Source organism: Heteronotia binoei, chromosome 1 (genome assembly GCF_032191835.1).
Source record: "Heteronotia binoei isolate CCM8104 ecotype False Entrance Well chromosome 1, APGP_CSIRO_Hbin_v1, whole genome shotgun sequence".
NCBI lineage: Eukaryota > Metazoa > Chordata > Lepidosauria > Squamata > Gekkonidae > Heteronotia > Heteronotia binoei.
The window spans coordinates 263096638-263116825 of record NC_083223.1 but is presented as its reverse complement, the minus strand read 5'-3'; the positions used below and the strand labels follow the sequence as shown (position 1 = coordinate 263116825).

Below are 20188 nucleotides of genomic sequence, written 5' to 3'. Positions count from 1 at the left end.
GCTCAACTTTTTTGCCACCAGGGACCGGTTTTGTGGAAGGCAATTTTTCCACAGGGGGCGGGGGATGAATCATAGAATCATAGAGTTGGAAGGGACCTCTAGGGTCATCTAGTCCAATCCCTGCACAATGCAGGAAACTCACAAACACCTCCCCCTAAATTCACAGGGTCTTCATTGCTGTCAGATGGCCATCTAGCCTCTGCTTCAAAACCTCCAAGGAAGGAGAGCCCACCACCTCCCGAGGAAGCCGGTTCCACTGAGGAACCGCTATAATGGTCAGGAAGTTCTTCCTAATGTTGAGCCGGAAACTCTTTTAATTTCAACCCACTGGTTCTGGCCACAGAAAACAATTCCACACCATCCTCTACAGGACGCCCCTCAAGCACTTGAAGATGGTGATCATATCACCTCTCAGCCACCTCCTCTCCAGGCTAAACATGCCCAGCTCCTTCAACCTTTCCTCATAGGACTTGGTCTCCAGTCCCCTCACCATCTTCGTTACTCTCCTCTGGACCCGTTCCAGCCTGTCTATATCCTTCTTAAAATGTGGTGCCCAAAACTGAACACAATGGTTTCGGATTATACCATTGGATGGTTTCGGGATGATATAATTATGCACTTTATTTTGGTGTGGTGGTTAAGTTAAGACTCTTATCTGGGAGAACCGGGTTTGATTCCCCACTCCTCCACTTGCGGCTGCTGGAACGGCCTTTGGGTCAGCCATAGCTCTCGTAGGAGTTGTCCTTGAAAGGGCAGCTTCTGGGAGAGCTCTCTCAGCCCCACCCACCTCACAGGGTGTCTGTTGTGGAGGAAGAAGATAAAGGAGATTGTGAGCTGCTCTGAGATTCGGAGCAGAAGGCAGGATATAAATCCAATGTCTTATTATTATTACTACATTGTAAAATATAATGAAATAATTATACAACTCACGGCCCGGTTGCTAACAGGCCATGGACCAGTACCAGTCCATGGCCCAGGGGTTGGGCTAGATGACCCCAGGGATCCCTTCCAACTCTATGATTCTATGACCCAGGTCAGAGCTCCTGGTGTCCGAAGCTTCAAGAGGCCTGTGGGAGCAACCCACAGTGAGCTAGAGGAACCAAAGCACTGATGCACTTATAAGGAAATGCTTCTTCACACAGCCCATAAATCAACCAGTGGAACTCACTGATCCAGGATGTGATGACAGTCACGACCTCAGACAGATTTCAAGGGAGCTTAGATAAATCAACAAGCTATTGGCTGCGAAGGCTAAATGGGACATCCCTGTTCAGAGGCGGATGGGAATACTGGCTATTTAGGACACCGGGAAAAACCTTACCCTCACTCCACTGGGGTTATTCTCACCCGGGGGCCACCCTCTGCCGGGCCATTCTGGCTCCAAAAGGGGGAGGGGGCGAGCCCCTGACCCTGAAAGCCAGAAGTGCAGCAAAAGAGGAGCCCAGCCTGCTCTCACCCTGCCCAGGACTGGGACTTATTTTTGTAGGAGGAACTCCTTTGCATATTAGGCCACACCCAGCCTGGTGTAGCCTGGTGTAGTTTACAGTAGGCCTTGTACTTAGAGTCCTCTCAGCTCCAGGAGGATTGGCTACATCAGGGCAGTGTGGCCTAATATGCAAAGGAGCTCCTGCTATAAAAAAAGTCCTCTTTGTGTGTGTGTGTGTCCCTGGAAGTCATGGTGGCCTCTGGTGACTGACCCCTACTGAGGATATTTAGGGAGGTGGCTGAATAAAGCCTGCCCCTGCCCTCCCGACTGCTGGTATTCCAAGGAGGTCACCCATCTAAATACTTGCCAGGGCCGACACTGCTTAGCCTTCGAGATCTGATGAGATCGAGATCACCTGGGCTGTTCAGGTCAAGGCGCCTGCTATCTTATTCTTTTAACTGGAAATGCCGGGGAGAGCCAGTTTGGTGTAGTGGTTAAGTGTGCGGACTCTTATCTGGGAGAACCGGGTTCGATTCCCCACTCCTCCACTTGCACCTGCTGGCATGGCCTTGGGGTCAGCCAGAGCTCTGGCAGAGGTTATCCTTGAAAGGGCAGCTGCTGTGAGAGCCCTCTACAGCCCCACCCACCTCACAGGGTGTCTGTTGTGGGAGAGGAAGGGAAAGGAGATTGTGAGCCGCTCTGAGACTCTTCGGAGTGGAGGGCGGGATATAAATCCAATATCTTCTTCTATCTTCTTCTTGAACCTGAGACTTTCTGCATGCCAAGCAGAGGCTCTTGTGCTGAGCCGCGTCCCCTGCGATGACAGGCAGCGGCTCTCCAGGGTCTCAGGCGGAGGTCTTTCCCATCACCTACGACCCAGTCCTTTTAACTGGAGATGTTGGAGACTGAACCCGGGAACCTTCTGCCCGCCAAGCAGAGGCCCTCCCACCAAGCCACGGCCCGCTTTGTCGAAAGGACCAACAGCCCGACCTGGCACAGAGGGTCTTTGGGAGCCACCGCTCAGCCTACCTTTGGGATGGGCAGGGAGAGGTCGCAGAAGACTTCGAAGGTGGTGGACCGATAGCCACAAGCTTGACACTTGAGGCAGCTCTTCAGCTGGCCGACAAAGAGATCTGGCGGAGACAAGGAGGGGAGCACTGTTAGGCTGCAAACCCAGCCCGGTTCATTCATTAAACAGAGGGATACATAATGAAAGGCAAATGGACAGCCTCCTGTCTCCAGACTATCTCTCTTCTACAAACAAAAGACATATGGCCATGCCTGCCGGATACTTATACATCCTTGAATCTCATAACACCAGGAGGGCATTCAAAGTTTGGTGCGGTGGTTAAGTGCTCGGACTCTTATCTGGGAGAACCGGGTTTGATTCCCCACTCCTCCACTTGCAGCTGCTGGAATGGCCTTGGGGTCAGCCATATCTCTGGCAGAGGTTGTCCTTGAAAGGGCAGCTGCTGTGAGAGCTCTCTCAGCTGCACCCACCTCACAGGGTGTCTATTGTGGGGGGAGGAAGGTAAAGGAGATTGTGAGCCGCTCTGAGACTCTTCGGAGTGGGGGGCGGGATATAAATCCAATATCATCATCTTCTTCTTCAAACTAGCAAGAAGTTTGCCCTTACCCGTGGCAGTGTTAGAAGTGGAAGTATAAAGTGATTCCTTATTTCTAAAAGACTTTGTTCATGCCCATTTCAAGAAATTAACACGTTAGGATATTTTCCCCCAATCGTCCACATTATAGGAGAATAACTGAATGATCTGCAACGATCATTCAATTGATAGGTGGGGTATGGATCTCTCAAACCAAGGAGAGAAAGCAGAGGGGGCTGTCAGAAGTCTCGGCTGGGCTCCTCAGAAGGCCGGCCTGCTCACCTACTATTTTGCTGTCTTCCCTCTCCAGGTAGCGCTTCCACATCTGGTTGGCTTGTTCGTCATCACTGGGGGAAAGAAAAGGGACATCAGTGTGACATGGGGCAGGGCAGCGCCAGCCCCACAGGTGGAGAAGCAGGTGGCGGCGGCAGCAGCGGGTCGTCTGCAAATTTATTGCACAACACCATAAGAATGTAGGAGAAGCCATGTTGGTTTAGGCCAGAGGTTGCCAAACTGCGGCTCGGGAGCCACATGTGGCTCTTTCACACATATCGTGTGGCTCTTGAAGCCCCCATCCCCCACCAGCCAGCTTGGAAAAGGCATTTATCTCTCTAAATCACTTGAGTTAAATCATTTAAAGTTGCTTTCTTTCCATCTCCCCCCCCCCCCAAAAAAAAAATCTATTTCCCTCCCTCTCTCCTGGCTTTCACATATCTGATGTTCATTCTATGTGGTTCTTACATTAAGCAATTTTGGCCACCCCTGGTTTAAGCCAATCTGGTCCCATGCTTTGTGTCACACAGCGGCTAAAACTCACCAGCAGTGTACGGGGCATAAATGACACAGAAAAGCCCCTGCCTCAAGAAGCCTGCAGTCTAAATTTCAGTGCCAGGGGAAACAGAAGAGGGCAAGGATAATGTGAGCTCCGACTGAGCAAAACCTGACGCTGCTTGCACCACCGAGGGAGGAGCTGCGAGCAAGAGCTGGGGTAGCCCAGGCACTTGAAAGTCCTGAGTTCAAATCTCAGACTCAATGAGACACTCTCGAGGGGAGGAAAGCCACTCTCCATCACTCCCTCCAATCTACACTACAAGCCAGTGTGAAAAATCAGTTTGGGAGTGCTGGAGCGAGAAATGGGACCATTTCCACCTACTGCCCAGTATTTCTAACTGGAGATGCTGGGGATTGAACCTGGAGCTTTCTGTGTGCCAGGCAAATACTCTGCCACTGAGCCATGGCCTGTCCAAGCCAATGACTCACTGCTTCCAGCACTGACCTATAAAATGGGAATAACAACCCTGACCAACGTTGAGTTCTCGTAAGGACAATTATGGAGGGGAAGCTCTTTGGCTACTCAGTTCCCCTGATCTCCAGCTCACAGGAAGGCACCCAGATGGGCCCGGCTCACCTCAATGTGTCGGCATCCTCCAGCACCGAGGTCCTCTTAGTGTCGGAGAGGATGCTGGGAGTTTTTCGCCCCTTCCTGTTTATCTCCACGTGCAACCGATCCATGAGGAATTTCAAAAACTCCTGAGCATCTTGCTGGCTGGAGAAGGGGAGGGAAATGTGCTTCTTAAAAGGCGTTGGGTAACACGTATCAGTCAAGCTTTATACCTTCTAAGTAAAGGGATCTGGGAGTTTCCATCAGGGCAAAGGCCCTGGCAGATTGGGGGCAGGTCTGTTCCCCTGTCGGTGTCTCTCCCCAGCCCAAGGAGCCCGTGGGCAAGAGAAGGTGCCATTAAGGGTGGAATTGCTCTGCAGAATTCAGCCTTCCTCCTTCCCCCTACCAGCCTTCGCAGTCGGGGAGAGAAGAATCTAAAGACAGTGTTGCTGTTTTTTGGGAAGACAAACAAAAACATAAAGGCAGAAAGATCCAAGCTCAATAGCACCTCCAAGACCAATTAATATAAGAAGAGATTTGCTGGATCGGACCAAAAGTCCATCCGGTCCAACACCCTGTGGCCAAAACCCACGTGCCATGAGGAGCTGCACCAGTGGAGGCGGAATTCCAGAAGCCCTCCCACAAGCACCAAAAATACAGCGCATCACTGCTCCAGACAGAGTGCTCCATCAAGACCTTGTGGCTAATAGCGTCTTATGGACCTCTACTCCATCGTTTTATCCAATCCCCTCTTGAAGCTGTCTATGCTTGTACCTGCCACCACTTCCTGCGGCAGCGAATTCCACGTGTTCATTGTTCTTTGGGTGAAGGACTTCCTTTGAGCTGTTCTAAGCCTCCTACTCATCAATTTCATTGAGTGCTCACAAGTTCTTGCATTGGGAGACAGGGAGAAAAGTACGTCTTTCTCTACCTTCTCTATCCCATGCCTAATTTTGTAAAACTCTATCATGTCACCCCTCAATTGGCATTTCTCCAAGCTACAGAGCCCTAATCTCTTTAACCTTTCTTCATAGGGAAGGTGTTCCATCCCCTTAATTATTTTAGTTGCTCTTTTCTGCATCTTATCTAACACTATCTAGATATGGTGATCAGAACTGTACACAATATTCCAACTGAGGCTGCACCACAGATTTATACAGGGGCGTTATGATACTGGCTGATTTGTTTGCAATTCCCTTCCTAATAATTCCCAGCACAGCATTTGCCTTTTAAAAAAAAAACTGCAGTCATAAAGTTTACGCAGCTCAAAGCGGTGTGCAAATTTCACAAAGAGAGATTTGCACAATGTAGACCCGTAGCCAAGCTGGGAATTTCCCACAATGCACCTCGGCAGGGCAGGAAGGAGCCAGGCCCTTCGCCATTGTGCTTGGATGCAGCTCTGGCTGACAGGGCCACTGGTTCCTCTTTCTAGAGGGTGGGGGGGGGGGGAAGCAGACAGACACCCCTTTGTCATGCCTGGATCCAACCCGGAGTTTTCCTCTAACCCAGATGAGCCCACTGAAACGGAGGCCGAGAAGCCACAAGCTGAGAAACTCTTGCTAAGAAACCTCTGTACTGGACAATAACATTTATTTTTATTGGTGGTGGAGAGTGGGTTAATTCCAGGGAGCTGCTTTAAGTGTCAATTTTTGGCCAAAAAAAATGGGATGCCAACTTAACAGGTAAGTGACATAAGAACATAAGAGAAGCCATGTTGGATCAAGTCAATGGCCCATCCAGTCCAACACTGTGTCACACAGTGGCCAAAAAAACCAGGTGCCATCAGGAGGTCCATCAGTGGGCCAGGACACTAGAAGCCGTCACACTTGCCCCTCCCAAGCACCAAGAATACAGAGCATCACTTGCCCTAAACAGAGAGTTCCAACAATACACTGCAGCTAATAGCCACTGATGGACCTCTGCTCCATATGCTTATCCAATCCCCTCTTGAAGCTGGCTATGCCTGTAGCTGTCACCACCTCTTGTGAAAGGGAATTCCATGTGTGAATCACCCTTTGGGTGAAGAATTATTTCCTTCTATCAGTTCTAACCCAACTGCCCAGCAATTTCACTAAGTGCCCATGAGTTCTTGTACTGTGAGAAAGGGAGAAAAGAACTTCTTTCTCTGCCTTCTCTCTCCCATGCATTATCTTGTAAACCTCTATCATGTCACCCCGCAGTCGACATTTCTCCAAGCTAAAGAGCCCCAAGCGTTTTAACCTTTCTTCATAGGGAAAGTGTTCCAACCCTTTAATCATTCTAGTTGCACTTTTCTGCACTTTTTCCAATACTATAATATCTTTTTTGAGGTGCGGTGGCCAGAATTGCACACAGTACTCCAAATGAGGCCGCACCATCGATTTATACAGGAGCATTTATACAGAGGACCAACCTTTGCCTCACCTCTGTTCCAAGATGTTCAGACAGGTACCCCCTCCCTGGCATCCCGAACTCACTACTTTTAAGAACCGACACTTAAATTGATATTTCAGCTAAAGGAACTTCAAAAGAGTCAGATATCAACAGCAGACTGTCAGTTCTTATTTTGATCCTGGCCTTTGACCTTAAACACCTTAATTTGGTCCTGGAGCTTGATTATGTGAAGGAGCAGCCGCGTGGCTGATGGCGGAAGGAAGAGGGCTAGAAAGACGGCTCCCCTCACCTGTATCCCGTGAAGGATGGCACGTATTTCTGAAAGACGGCTTTGAAGCGGCCGGGGTTGGTGGCCTCTGTGGAATCAGGGTGCCACAAGGCGGCGATGACATCTGCGAAAGCTGGGAGAACCCCCAAGGAACAAGAACACCCAACCGTTAGTCTTCTCTTCTCTGCCTCATTTCTGCAAATCTTTTGATCTGCAACTGGCTGAACTCGCAGCCTTTGATCCGTTCTCATTGTAATGAGGCCAGTGGTTTACCATTCCCACTTTGTTTTTAAAAAAGTGACTCGGGCAAGGTCGTCCACGCAAGGCTGTGGCAGAAATGAACCTGGCTCCAAGGCCTAGTCCAAGGAGCACAGCTGCTGCAGTGAACTCAGAGGAAGGAAAAAGCACCACAAGGCAGTAATTAAGGAACAGGGCTCTTTTTGCATATTAGGCCACACCCCTTATGTAGCCAATCTTCCAAGAGCTTACAGGGCTCTTCTTACAGGGCCTACTGTTAGGGTTGCCAAGTCCAATTCAAGAAATATCTGGGGACTTTGGGGGTGGAGCCAGGAGACTTTGGAGCGGAGCCAGGAACAAGGGTGTGACAAGCATAATTGAACTCCAAGGGAGTTCTGGCCATCACATTTAAAGGGACAACACACCTATTTAAATGTCTTCCTTCCATAGGAAATAATGAAGGATAGGGGCACCTTCTTTTGGGGGTCATAAAATTGGACCCCCTGGTCTAATCGTTTTGAAACTTGGGGGGTACTTTGGATGTTATACTGAAAATTTGGTGCCTCTACCTCCAAAAACACTCCCCCGGAGCCCCCGAAACCTCCAGATCAATTCCCTGTTATACCCTATGAGAATCGACCTCCACATAGGGAATAATCAAGTGCTCAGCAGACGTTTCCCCCACCCCCGTTTCTGGTGACTCTGACGTGAGGGATTGGCCTCTCTACTCACAAGTTGCTGCCAACTTCTTCCAAGTAACACAAACACCCCATCCCAAGAGGAAGCCTTTCAATCAAAGATTGAAGCCTCCGGAGGTAGAAAGGCACATGGACCTCTGGGGGCGGGGCTTTCCCCCACTGGCCAGCTGACTCGGGGCAGGAAGGAGCCTGGGAAAGCAGAAGAACCCCCGCTGGGACCCGGGATTGGCAAGCCTACCTGCTGTAAAGCTCCAGGAGGATTGGCTACATCAGGGGTGTGTGGCCTAATATGCAAAGGAGTTCCTGCTACAAAAAAAGCCCTGATTAAGATTCACAGGAAGTAGTAACAGCAGAGAGTGTAATCCAGCCAAGGATCCTTTTCCACAGTAGCTGTGCTGACAGACCAGACAAATATGACTGCCGGTGAACCCACTGGCAGTGATTGGCTGAAGTGCCCTCATGTCACTGGGAGGCACCACAGTCTCTACCTGCCATTGGATAGTCTCAAGAAGGGTGGGATAGGTAAGAAAGTTTGAGGAAACACTGGCAGAGAAAGCAAGGGCTCCTCAGACTGGAGGGCTGGGGAAAGGTGTGTTCTGGAATAATTAGATGGGGGGCGGGCAATAGAGCTACACCAGAATAGCAGCTGTGGAGGCATGGAAGACTAATAAAATAACTGGCAACGTTTCTGGTTGAAGGTTTTAGGAAATAATTACACAGCAACGACAAACAGACCATGGGTCATCCCTGGTCCTCCAGCTCCCTGCTGGCCAGGGAGAGCTTCCCAAATGAGGCTTCATTCAGCCCTAGAGACTGGCCTAACTCCCCAAGGGAAAAAGGCATCCACTTTGGTGTAGCGGTTAAGTGTGCAGACTCTTATCTGGGAGAACTGGGTTTGATTCCCCACTCCTCCACTTGCAGCTGCTAGCATGGCCTTGGGTCAGCCATAGCTCTGGCAGAGGTTGTCCTTGAAAGGGCAGCTGCTGTGAGAGTCCTCTCAGCTCCACCCACCTCACAGGGTGTCTGTTGTGGGGGGAGAAGATATAGAAGATTGTAAGCCGCTCTGAGTCTGTGATTCAGAGTGAAGGGCGAGGTATATATCCAATATATTCTTCTTCTTTTTTTTGTTAAAACAATTTTTATTGGTAACATATGGCAGTTATATCTAATACTAATAAAATATTAATAATCACTTAATGCCTTCCCCCATACATTACCCTTTTCCCTCCCCCCTCCTCCCCAGTCTTAATTATAAACATTGGTAACATAAGGTAACAATTTCTATTTCTACATCCTTAATCATTTTTCACCACCATCCCCTATATTACTTTCTAATTACCCTCCCCCCATTACTTGGCTCCCGCTGATGATAATAATTCAAAATAATAATATTTAAAGGTACTCTATTCTAATCAAGAACCAATATTTATACTCTATCTTCTTCTAAAATTTAATCTTAATCTTAATCATTATCAAAAACTACTAACATTTAAAGATACACTTAACTACTAAAACCAAAAATTAATATTCTTCTTTCTTCTAAGACTTAATCATTATCAAAAATTGTCCAATGTCCTTTTACTTTCCACTCTTTTTCTGCATATCTTCTAAATTTTTTCCACTCCATCTTAAAAACCTCCAAATCAGTCTCTTAAAGTTCTTGTTAATTTGTCCATTTCACTCCATGTCATAACTTTAACTATCCAATCCCATTTTTCTGGTATTTTTTCTTGCTTCCACAACTGCGCATACAATGTCCTAGCAGCTGAGAGCATATACCATATTATAGTTCTATCTTCTTTTGGAAACTTTTCCATTTGTAATCCCAAAAGAAAGATCTCTGGCACTTTCTTGAATTCGTACCCCAAGATCCTAGAAATTTCTTGTTGAATCATCTGCCAATACTGTTTTGCTCTTTCACAAGTCCACCATATATGGTAAAAAGAATATATTCTTCTTCTTGGCCTTTTTCTTTACAGAGATATAAGTGAAAATGTGCATGCTGTATTCTATCCATTTGCTCTGCAAGTGGGAATCTGATCCCTTCCTCCTGTGACCTGGCCAGTGGGTATGAAGGGCATTTAGACACCCAGCAAAAAAACCACTGTTGTAGTGTAGCAGCAAGGAGACAGAATCGGGAAACCCTAAGTTTTAATTTCATCTCTGCCACCAACTCACTTGATGGCCCCAGACAAGTCACTGTGCACTCAGGTCCAGCAAAACAAAAGTAATGGAGAGGTTTGGATATATACCTTGCTTTTCACTCAGTGTCTCAGAGTGGCTTACAATCTCCTTCCCTTCCTATCCCCAAAACAGACACCCTGGGAGGTAGGTGGGACCGAGAGAGCTCTGAGAGAACTGTGGCTGGACCAAGGGTGGCCAAACTTGCTTAATGTAAGAGCCACACAGAACAAACATCAAATGTTTGAGAGCTACAAGATATGAATGCCAGATGTTAGAGAGAAAGAAGGGAAGGAGGGAGGGAGGCAACTTTAACTTTAAATGCATTCTCCAAGCTGCTGGCTGGTTTGGCTTGGAGAAGTGATTTAAAGAGAAAAATGCAGAGTCAACCAATTTTGAGGGGGGGGGCTTGGGGGCTTTGAGAGCCACACAATATGTGTGGAAGAGCCACATTTGGCTCCTGAGTCACAGTTTGGCCACCCCTGGGCTGGACCAAGGTCACCCAGCCGGCTGCATGTGGAGGAGGAGGAGCGGGGAATGAGACCCGGTTCTCCGGATTAGAGTCTGTGCTCTTGCCCACAACACCGAGATGGCTCTCTAGCAGCACGGCCCTGGCCTTCTTACGGAGTTGTTGTAAGGAGTACAATAATGCACACGGAGCCCTCTGACCATTCAGAAGCACCATAGCAAACCACTAGCGGTTAACCCAGCCTCTTTGTAGCACGTGTGCAAACCAAGGGCAGGCGAGCACAGCCTCTGAAAAACCTCACGGAGGAGCGAGGGACAAGATGGAGGGGTCCCTGGGCCCTCTCAAGGCCAAGAGCTTATGCAACAGCAGCAGCCAAGGGACTGCCGATTAAGGTCCTTCGGAGACGGATTTAGATCCCCAACTCTCTGCAAGAATCCCACTGGCCGGAGCGAGATCAGGCGGAGACTTCGTTACGTAAGCCGACACCTGCTCGAAAGCGCCCGCGTCTCGTTTCGAAGCTGCCCGCCTTACCTTCAGTCAGCTCCTGCTGGGACCGCAGGGCGCTGGGCTGCTCCTGCCGGAATTCCCGGCGCAAACAGTAGTCCCGCAGGGGCTTGGTGCTGCTCAGGCACTGGAGCACGGCGTTCATGAAGCACTGCCGGGAAAGAGAGAGAGAGAGAGAGAGAGAGGACGTGCATCAAGAGCTTTACTGTTATCTTCCCATCCCGGTCCGCTCCCCAGCCTGGATTTTTCCCCCCTTCTCCGTTCCTGGCAGAGGCCAGCTCCTTCCTTGGTTGGAGGGAGAAAGGAAACGCGGTGCTATCGCCGAGTGCCGCGTTTCCCGTCTCCTGGGTCAGGACCCCAAAGGAGACCGCAAAGCCTCTGAAAGTGGATTGGGGGCCAGCCCACCCTAACGGATGCCCCTTGCTCTTTCCGTTGCTCTTTCGTATTTGGAAAACAAGATCTGACCCTGAAGAAGAAGACTGCAGATTTATACCCCGCCCTTCTCTCTGAATCAGAGACTCAGAGTGGCTTACAACCTCCTGTATCTTCTCCCCCCACAGCAGACACCCTGCGAGGTGGGTGGGGCTGGAGAGGGCTCTCACAGCAGCTGCCCTTTCAAGGACAACCTCTGCCAGAGCTATGGCTGACCCAAGGCCATTCCAGCAGCTGCAAGTGGAGGAGTGGGGAATCAAACCCGGTTCTCCCAGATAAGAGTCCGAGCACTTAACCACTACACGAAACTGCCTCTCAGAAACCCCGGAAACAGCATCTTCCAAGTCAGACATCAGTTGGTATCTTTTTACGATGATCAAGTGCAACATGTCCTGAAGGTTACTGCAGTGAGCAACACTCCCCTGCTGAAAAAGCCCAGCAGGATCTCATTTGCATATTAGGCCACACCCCCAGATGCCAAGCCAGCTGGAACTGCATTCCTGCTTTAAAAAAAAAATAGTTGTGTTGGCTGGCAGTGAGTTTCTTAGAATCTTAGAGGGGATGAGAGGGAGTAACAGAGAAAGAGAGGGTGGTCAAAAGCTAGAAGGTAACTTCCGTATGCCAAGACTCTGGAATGCCACTTTGCTTGGGGTTCATGGTGGGGGCACAGCTGCACCCTCTGCGCAATATCTGTTGGGATTCCCAAAAACATCTGGTCAGCCACTGTAGGAAATGGAATGCTGAACTGTGTGGGTGCCGAAGTCAGCTCCCCAACCTGGATTTCTTTTCTTTCCCTTCTCCATTCCTTCGAGCTGCTTTCTTGGGGTCACATGGGAAAAGGAACATCAGAAGAGCCCTGCTGGATCAGACCAGTGAGGGTCCATCCAATCCAGCATTCAGTCTTACACAGTTGCCTCAACCAGTTCCTCTGGAGGGCCAACAACAGAGCATACAGGCTGAGGCCTTCCCCTCACAAGAACATCAGAAGAGCCCTGCTGGATCAGACCAGTGAGGGTCCATTTAGTCCAGCATCCTGTCTCACACAGTGGCCTCAACCAGTTCCTCTGGAGGGCCAGCAACAGGGCAGAGAGGCCGAGGCCTTCCCCTCACAAGAACATCAGAAGAGCCCTGCTGGATCAGACCAATGAGGGTCCATCTAGTCCAGCATCCTGGCTCACGCAGTGGCCAGCCAGTTCCCCTGGAGGCCCAACAGCAGGGCTTAGTGGCTGAGGTCATCAAAAGAACCTCAGAAGAGCCCTGCTGCATCAGAGCAGTGAGGGTCCATCTAGTCCAGCATCCTGGCTCACACACGAACCTCAACCAGTTCCTCTGGATGGCCAACAACACGGCAGAGAGACTGAGGCCTTCCCCTCATAAGAACGTCAGAAAAGCCCTCTGGATCAGAGCAGTGAGGGTCCATCTAGTCCAGCATCCTGTTTCACACAGGGGCCTCAACCAGTTCCTCTGGAGGGCAAACAACAGGTTAGATTGGCCAAGGCCTTCTCCTCACAAGAAGTTTTCTGGGTTACACCTCTGAGGATGGCAGTCACAGATGCTGACGAAACGTCAGGTCTCACAATGCCAAAACCATGGCAACGCAGCCAGGAAAATCTACAACAACCAATGGACTCCTGCTGTGAAAGCCTTTGACAACAGATTCTGTGACAGTTGACATTTGGATTCTTGGAGCCAGAAAACAGCCTATCGCTAACTGCATTCCTCCTCCACTCCATCTCCTTGGGAAAAGGGCAGTTTTAAATCACTCCTCAAACATTTAAGGCGGCAGCAGGTTTCTGATAAGGAGAAAGCCACGGGGCAGAAAAGCCCAAGCTCTGCATATTGCAGTTCTGGGGGCTGCCCTAGACGGTTCTTCTGCCATTCCACTGTCACAACCACCCTGCGGGGTAGGGTAGACTAAGAGAGAGCGTGACTGGCCCAGGGTCACACCAACAGCTTAAACTCAGGCCTCCTCACTGCTTTGGGACTTTGCGGGGGGGGGGGGAGTGGGGACCCAAAGCCTCAATTCAAGATGGTACAAGCTTTCAAATCCCACAGGGTTCTTTGCTAAGTGGCAGGGTTCAGAGCAGAAACATGCAGGTCTCACTGCTATTTAAAATGAGCCAGAACGAGGTTGTGCTTAAACCCATTCCCACAAAGGTAGCTTGTGGGGTTAAATAGTCATTCAGCCTCATCTAACCAGAAAGAATATCAGAAGAGCCCTGCTGGATCAGACCAGTGAGGGTCCATCTAGCCCAGCATCCTGTCTCACAGTGGTTCCAGCCAGTTCTTCTGGAAGGCCAACAACAGGGCAAAGAGGCCGAGGCCTTCTCCTCAGAAGAATATCAGAAGAGCCCAGTGAGGGTCCATCTAGTCCAACATCCTGTCTCACCCAGTGGCCCCAACCAGTTCCTCTGGAGGGCCAACAACAGGGCAGAGAGGCTGAGGCCTTCCCCTCATAAGAACATCAGAAGAGCCCTGCTGGATCAGACCAGTGAGGATCCATCTTATCCAGCATCCTGTCTCACACAGTAGCCTCAACCAGTTCCTCTGAAAGGCCAACAACAGGGCAGAGAGGCCGAGGCATTCCCCTGGTAAGAATATCAGAAGAGCCCTGCTGGATCAGACCAGTGAGGAACCATCTTGTCCATCATCCTGTCTCACACAGTAGCCTCAACTAGGTCCTCTGGAGGGCCAACAACAGGGCCGAGAGGCCGAGGCCTTCCCCTCATAAGAACCTCAGAAGAGCCCTGCTGGATCAGACCAGTGAGGGTCCATCTAGTCCAGCATCCTGTCTCACACAGTGGCCTCAACCAGTTCCTCTGGAGGGCCAACAACAGGGCAGAGAGGCCGAGGCCTTCCCCTGGTAAGAATATCAGAAGAGCCCTGCTGGATCAGACCAGTGAGGGTCCATCTAGTCCAGCATCCTGTCTCACACAGTGGCCTCAACCAGTTCCTCTGGAGGGCCAACAACAGGGCAGAGAGGCCAAGGCCTTCCCTTCATAAGAACATCAGAAGAGCCCTGCTGGATCAGACCAGTGAGGATCCATCTTATCCAGAATCCTGTCTCACACAGTGGCCTCAACCAGTTCCTCTGGAGGGCCAACAACAGGGCAGAGAGGCCAAGGCCTTCCCCTCATAAGAACATCAGAAGAGCCCTGCTGGATCAGACCAGTGAGGATCCATCTTATCCAGAATCCTGTCTCACACAGTGGCCTCAACCAGTTCCTCTGGAGGGCCAACAACAGGGCAGAGAGGCCAAGGCCTTCCCCTCATAAGAACATCAGAAGAGCCCTGCTGGATCAGACCAGTGAGGATCTATCTTGTCCATCATCCTGTCTCACACAGTAGCCTCAACCAGGTCCTCTGGAGGGCCAACAATAGGGCCGAGAGGCCGAGGCCTTCCCCTGATAAGAACATCAGAAGAGCCCTGCTGGATCAGACCAGTGAGGGTCCATCTAGTCCAGCATCCTGCCTCAGACAGTAGCCTCAATCAGTTCCTCTGGAGGGCCAACAACAGGGCAGAGAGGCCAAGGCCTTCCCCTCATAAGAACATCAGAAGAGCCCTGCTGGATCAGACCAGTGAGGATCTATCTTGTCCATCATCCTGTCTCACACAGTAGCCTCAACCAGGTCCTCTGGAGGGCCAACAATAGGGCCGAGAGGCCGAGGCCTTCCCCTGATAAGAACATCAGAAGAGCCCTGCTGGATCAGACCAGTGAGGGTCCATCTAGTCCAGCATCCTGCCTCAGACAGTAGCCTCAATCAGTTCCTCTGGAGGGCCAACAACAGGGCAGAGAGGCCAAGGCCTTCCCCTGGTGTTGCCTCCTGGCTCTAGGATTCAGAGGATGACATTAGTCAACGATGACTCATAGGTGCTCATACACCTCTCCTCCACAAATCTGTCTAATCCCGCTTTTAAAGCTGTATAATCCTATGGCCCTCACTACATCCTCTGGCAGCCAATTGTATATTTTAATCAGGGATTGTCTTCTGCGGGAGAGCACGTGCCCTTGGTGCGTGACAGTGCAAGAACTATCCTGGCATCTACAGGAACGTGGGCCTGAGAAAAAGCCCTCCCTTTCGCCTTGCAGAATGCCAGGGCTTTTATTTTTTGTAGCATATTAGGCCACGCACCCTCCAATGTAGCCAATCCTCCAAGAGCTTACAGGGCTCTTCTTACAGGACCTACTGTAAGCTCCAGGAGGATTGGCTACATCAGGGGAATGTGGGTTAAATTGCAAAGGAGTTCCTGCTGCAAAAAAAGCCCTGCAGAATGCCAGGCAGAGCAGACGGCCCCAGACTGGACAGGATATCAATCTGACCCCATACAAGGCAGCACCTCCTGTGCCCTTTCCCACATACAAGGCGGCAGGAGTCATTGCGTAGAAAAAGAGGTGCCAGAGCTCAACAGCACAACTCACTTGCATATGCCACAAAACCGACATTAACCAGAAGGTGTAATAAATTATATCAGCATCTACCCTAAAATGCTTCTTAAGAACATAAGAAAAGCCATGCTGGATCAGGCCAATGGCCCATCCAGTCCAACACTCTGTGTCACACAGTAGGAACGTAAAAGAAGCCATGTTGGATCAGGTCAATGGCCCATCCAGTCCAACATTCTGTGTCACACAGTAGGAACGTAAGAGAAGCCATGCTGGATCAGGCCAATGGCCCATCCAATCCAACATTCTGTGTCACACAGTAGGAACGTAAGAGAAGCCATGTTGGGTCAGGCCAATGGCCCATCCAGTCCAACAATCTATGTCACACAGTAGGAACATAAGAGAAGCCATGCTGGATCAGGCGGCAGGAGTCATTGCGTAGAAAAAGGGGTGCCAGAGCTCAACAGCACAACTCACTTGCATATGCCACAAAACCGACATTAACCAGAAGGTGTAATAAATTATATCAGCATCTACCCTAAAATGCTTCTTAAGAACATAAGAGAAGCCATGCTGGATCAGGCCAATGGCCCATCCAGTCCAACATTCTGTGTCACGCAGTAAAGGTAAGAGAAGCCATGTTGGATCAGGCCAATGGCCCATCCAGTCCAACACTCTGTGTCACACAGTAGGAACGTAAGAGAAGCCATGTTGGATCAGGCCAATGGCCCATTCAGTCCAACACTCTGTGTCACACAGTGGCCAAAAAACCCAAGTGCCATCAGGAGATCCACCAGTGCGATGAGGACACTAGAAGCCGTCCCACTGTTGCTCCCCTCCAAGCACCAATTTTTGAATTAGAACTGTCATAATAAAAACTTCCTCCAATCATACTTTTTAAATTACGTTCGCCTATGTGGCAACAGTGGCATGAGGAAGTTTTCCATCTGTCTGCTTTAGATGTGTTGGTTATTTTTCCCTTTTTTGTGGGGGAAAATATTAGAAGGTTTGTCAAATCTTAGAGTTCAGCAAAATTCTCACAGCGGGTTTGAACAATGGAGCCTAGAAGCAATTTTTGGAGGGAAGGGAAGAAAGAAAGAACACAACAAAATTTAGAGCAGGGGTGTCAAACATGCAGCCTGGGGGTCGAATCAGGCCCCCAGAGGGCTCCTATCAGGCCCCTGAGCAATTGGTTGTCATTTGCTTCCTTCTCCCTCTCTCTTGCTTCCTTCTGCATCACAGCTTGCTTTGCCAGGCTTGCTCAATCGTACAGGAGCTACAGAGCAAAACCCCTATTATCTCTATTGGCTGAGGCTCCTCCCTTGGGGAGGAAGGCGGAGCTTGTTTTTCAAGGCTCTCTCAATCACACAGCAGAACTACTAGCCAAGCCTCTCTTCCTTCTATTGGCTGAGGCGCCTTCCCCACCAGTCCCCTGGGAAAGGAAGGAAAGAGCCAGAGCTTCCTTTGCCCAGTTCCCTCGATCCCATGGGAAAAAGACAAAGAGAGCAGCTTTAAGACCAACGAGTGCTAACGGTTTAAGCATGTTTTAAGTTTTTTTTAAAAAAATAATTATGTTTGTCTAAGTCCTTTATAAAGTTTATCTCTCTGCTCCTTAATCTTAAATAGGTGTATACGTGGCCCAGCCCAATAAGGCCTCATTTATATCAGATCGGGCCCTCATAACAAATGAGTTTGACACCCCTGATTCAGAGGTTCCGGAGCTCCACTCCTGCCCAAAATGAGGCCTGCAAGGCAACATCTCCTGTGCTCTTTCCCACAGGCATCCAGCTTTGCCATTTTCCGTGTTGTTGTGGTGAGCTGCCTCTGCTGCTCTCCCAGTTGCCGTGTCCCTTTTCGGTTACCGAGCAGGTGTTCCCCCAGCAGCCTCGTAGCTGGAGATGCCAGGAATTAAACCTGGGATCTCCCACACTCCGAGCACGTCTTCTGCCATGGAGCCACCACCTCCCTCTCTCCCATTTTCTCTCCCTGGCACAGAGCAACCGTGCTCATGGCTCTGCCTATCCCACCCCCCCTCCGGTACACGCAAGCGTTCGGAGCCGTGCTGCTCTTTGGAACAGCCCGGTAAGAGGCATTGGTTCGCCTACTGCGTTGCTCCGGTTCCAGAAGGCTGACTTAACGACAAACGCAGCAAGCCGCTGCCCGTTTTGACTTTCCAACGACGGCTATTTTAAGGCAGCGTTTTGAGAAGCAGAAACTGCACATCGCTTCTCGCTTTTAAGAGACGTTTCTGAAAGGCGAGCGCCTCTGCGGGGAAGCTGATTGCCAACAGCCGAGGGGAGAGAAGAACCCCTCCTCTTACCGTGTTGCCGAGATTGCGGAGACCAACGTGCCCGGACCCCAGCAGGAGGGTGTGATGGGTCTAAAAAAAAACACAAACACACACATGTTCACAAAACAGATGACTACTTCCCCCGCTGATTGCCCAGTCCCTTTCGCTAAGACGGCTTCTTTTATTCTGGGCTTTTTTTTGTAGCAGGAGCTCCTTTACATATCAGGCCACACACCATTGATCAATGTTCCCTCTAAGCTGCAGAGTCTAGTGAGCAAAAATTCTACTTTGTGAACTACTGGCATCAAAGTGGTGAGCTGCTGCATAAATCAGTGTGCATCCTTCCTGAGCGAAGACAAAAATGTGTGCGCTAGCTCACGCTAACTCAGCTTCGAGGGAACACTGCCCCTGATGTAGTCAATCACCAGAAGCCGCCAAGACTCACATATGAACCTGCCTTATACTGAATCAGACCCTCGGTCCATCAAAGTCAGTATTGTCTTCTCAGACTGGCAGCGGCTCTCCAGGGTCTCAAGCTGAGGTTTTTCACACCTATTTGCCTGGACCCTGAGCCATCTTTGTGGGAAGGGTGGGATACAAATCATAAATAAATAAAGACCCTTTTTTGGAGATGCCAGGGATTGAACCTGGGACCTTCTGCTTCCCAAGCAGATGCTCTACCCCTGAGCCACTGTCCCTCACAGGTGCAGACACACACACACACACACACACACACACAATACAAAAATCCCCAATGAGTAAGTAAATAAATAAAAGACTCGGAAGTTCTGCTGTTCTCCTTTCAGGCAGGAGGGAAGAGTGTAAAAAAAAAAAAAAAGATGGGGAAAATCAGAAAAGCATCTCACACTGAAGCAAAAAATTACTAAAGTGAATTTTTAAGACCACCCTCCCCTGTGGAAAATGCCTCCTGTGTCTGAAAAGGTGGACAACTCCTGGTCTTGAACCACCCCCAAATGCATGATCCAGTTGCTCTGGCTGAAGCCTCCCCCAAAACCAAACTTGCCCCAAGCCATCGTCCACCTCCCCCACCCCAAGACCTGGCGGCGGCAGCTTTCACGGCACGACGGCCGAAAGGGGACCCCCGCGCCGTTACCTCGCTGGTCATCAGGAGGAGCCCCATCACCGCCGTGTGCACCACCGACTCGGAGATGTCGGCCCCTCGGCCGTGGAGCTCCCGCTTGGTGGCCAGGGTGCGGTGCAGCTTGCGGGGCAGCTCCACCAGAGTGGCCCCCGGGAGCCCCGGCATGGCTCCCCTCTGTCCGAGCGGAGGGCAGGGAGAAATGGAGCTCGCCCGGTGTGGCGCCACAGGCAAAAGGGCGGCAGGGCCCTTCCCCCTGTCCCTATAAGCCACCGGCTCATTAGCTGATCCGATTTCCCTTGGCTATTCCTGGCTCTTCTGAAGGCTCAGCTCTGTGGGATTAATTAGCTGAGAGAGATCCTCAGGGGAGCAGTGGGGTTGTTTGGAGACCCAGCAAAGACTAAAAAAGAACGCCACGCGCATATACAACCACAACAAAACCTGATGTGTAGGGTGCCCTGGCCTCTTAGGAGGTCTTCGACATAGGAGAAGGCCCAGAGTAGGCCAAGGAGTCACAGCTGCCACCTGCCACAGGGCTACCGCGTGACTTTTCAGGGAGCCAATAGGAACATTCGTCCCTCCCAGCTGGCTGTTCCCCTGGGCTGCCACCGAGCCGCTCCCCAGCCCTGTTAAGAATGCAGAAAAAGGCTTCCCCGGGGGGAATTAATTAACGGTTACACCTTCATCTGGCGCCAGGTGGGCCGGCATGTGAGTTGACGGTGTTGCTGGGGAAACTGGGTGCAAGTAGGGAACCAGGTGGGACGCTGGAAGGGGCAGACCGAAGCTGCACGTTCTCCCAAAATAGAGGGCCTGGGGACGTGGCAACAGAGGCTGGCTGGTC

General features: G+C 50.4%; 1 protein-coding gene across 1 annotated transcript in view; it reads right to left on the bottom strand.

Annotated features, from left to right (window-relative positions):
• USP21 (ubiquitin specific peptidase 21) overlaps nt 1–20188 on the bottom strand; it is a 46991-nt gene that overhangs the window by 19241 nt on the left and 7562 nt on the right. The window contains exons 3-8 of the mRNA XM_060257121.1: nt 18279–18338; nt 11169–11292; nt 7074–7185; nt 4439–4576; nt 3313–3377; nt 2456–2559 (exon numbers count right to left, since the gene is read on the bottom strand). Coding sequence (XP_060113104.1) covers nt 2456–2559; nt 3313–3377; nt 4439–4576; nt 7074–7185; nt 11169–11292; nt 18279–18338 — 603 coding nt within the window. The remainder of the gene's footprint in view (nt 1–2455; nt 2560–3312; nt 3378–4438; nt 4577–7073; nt 7186–11168; nt 11293–18278; nt 18339–20188) is intronic.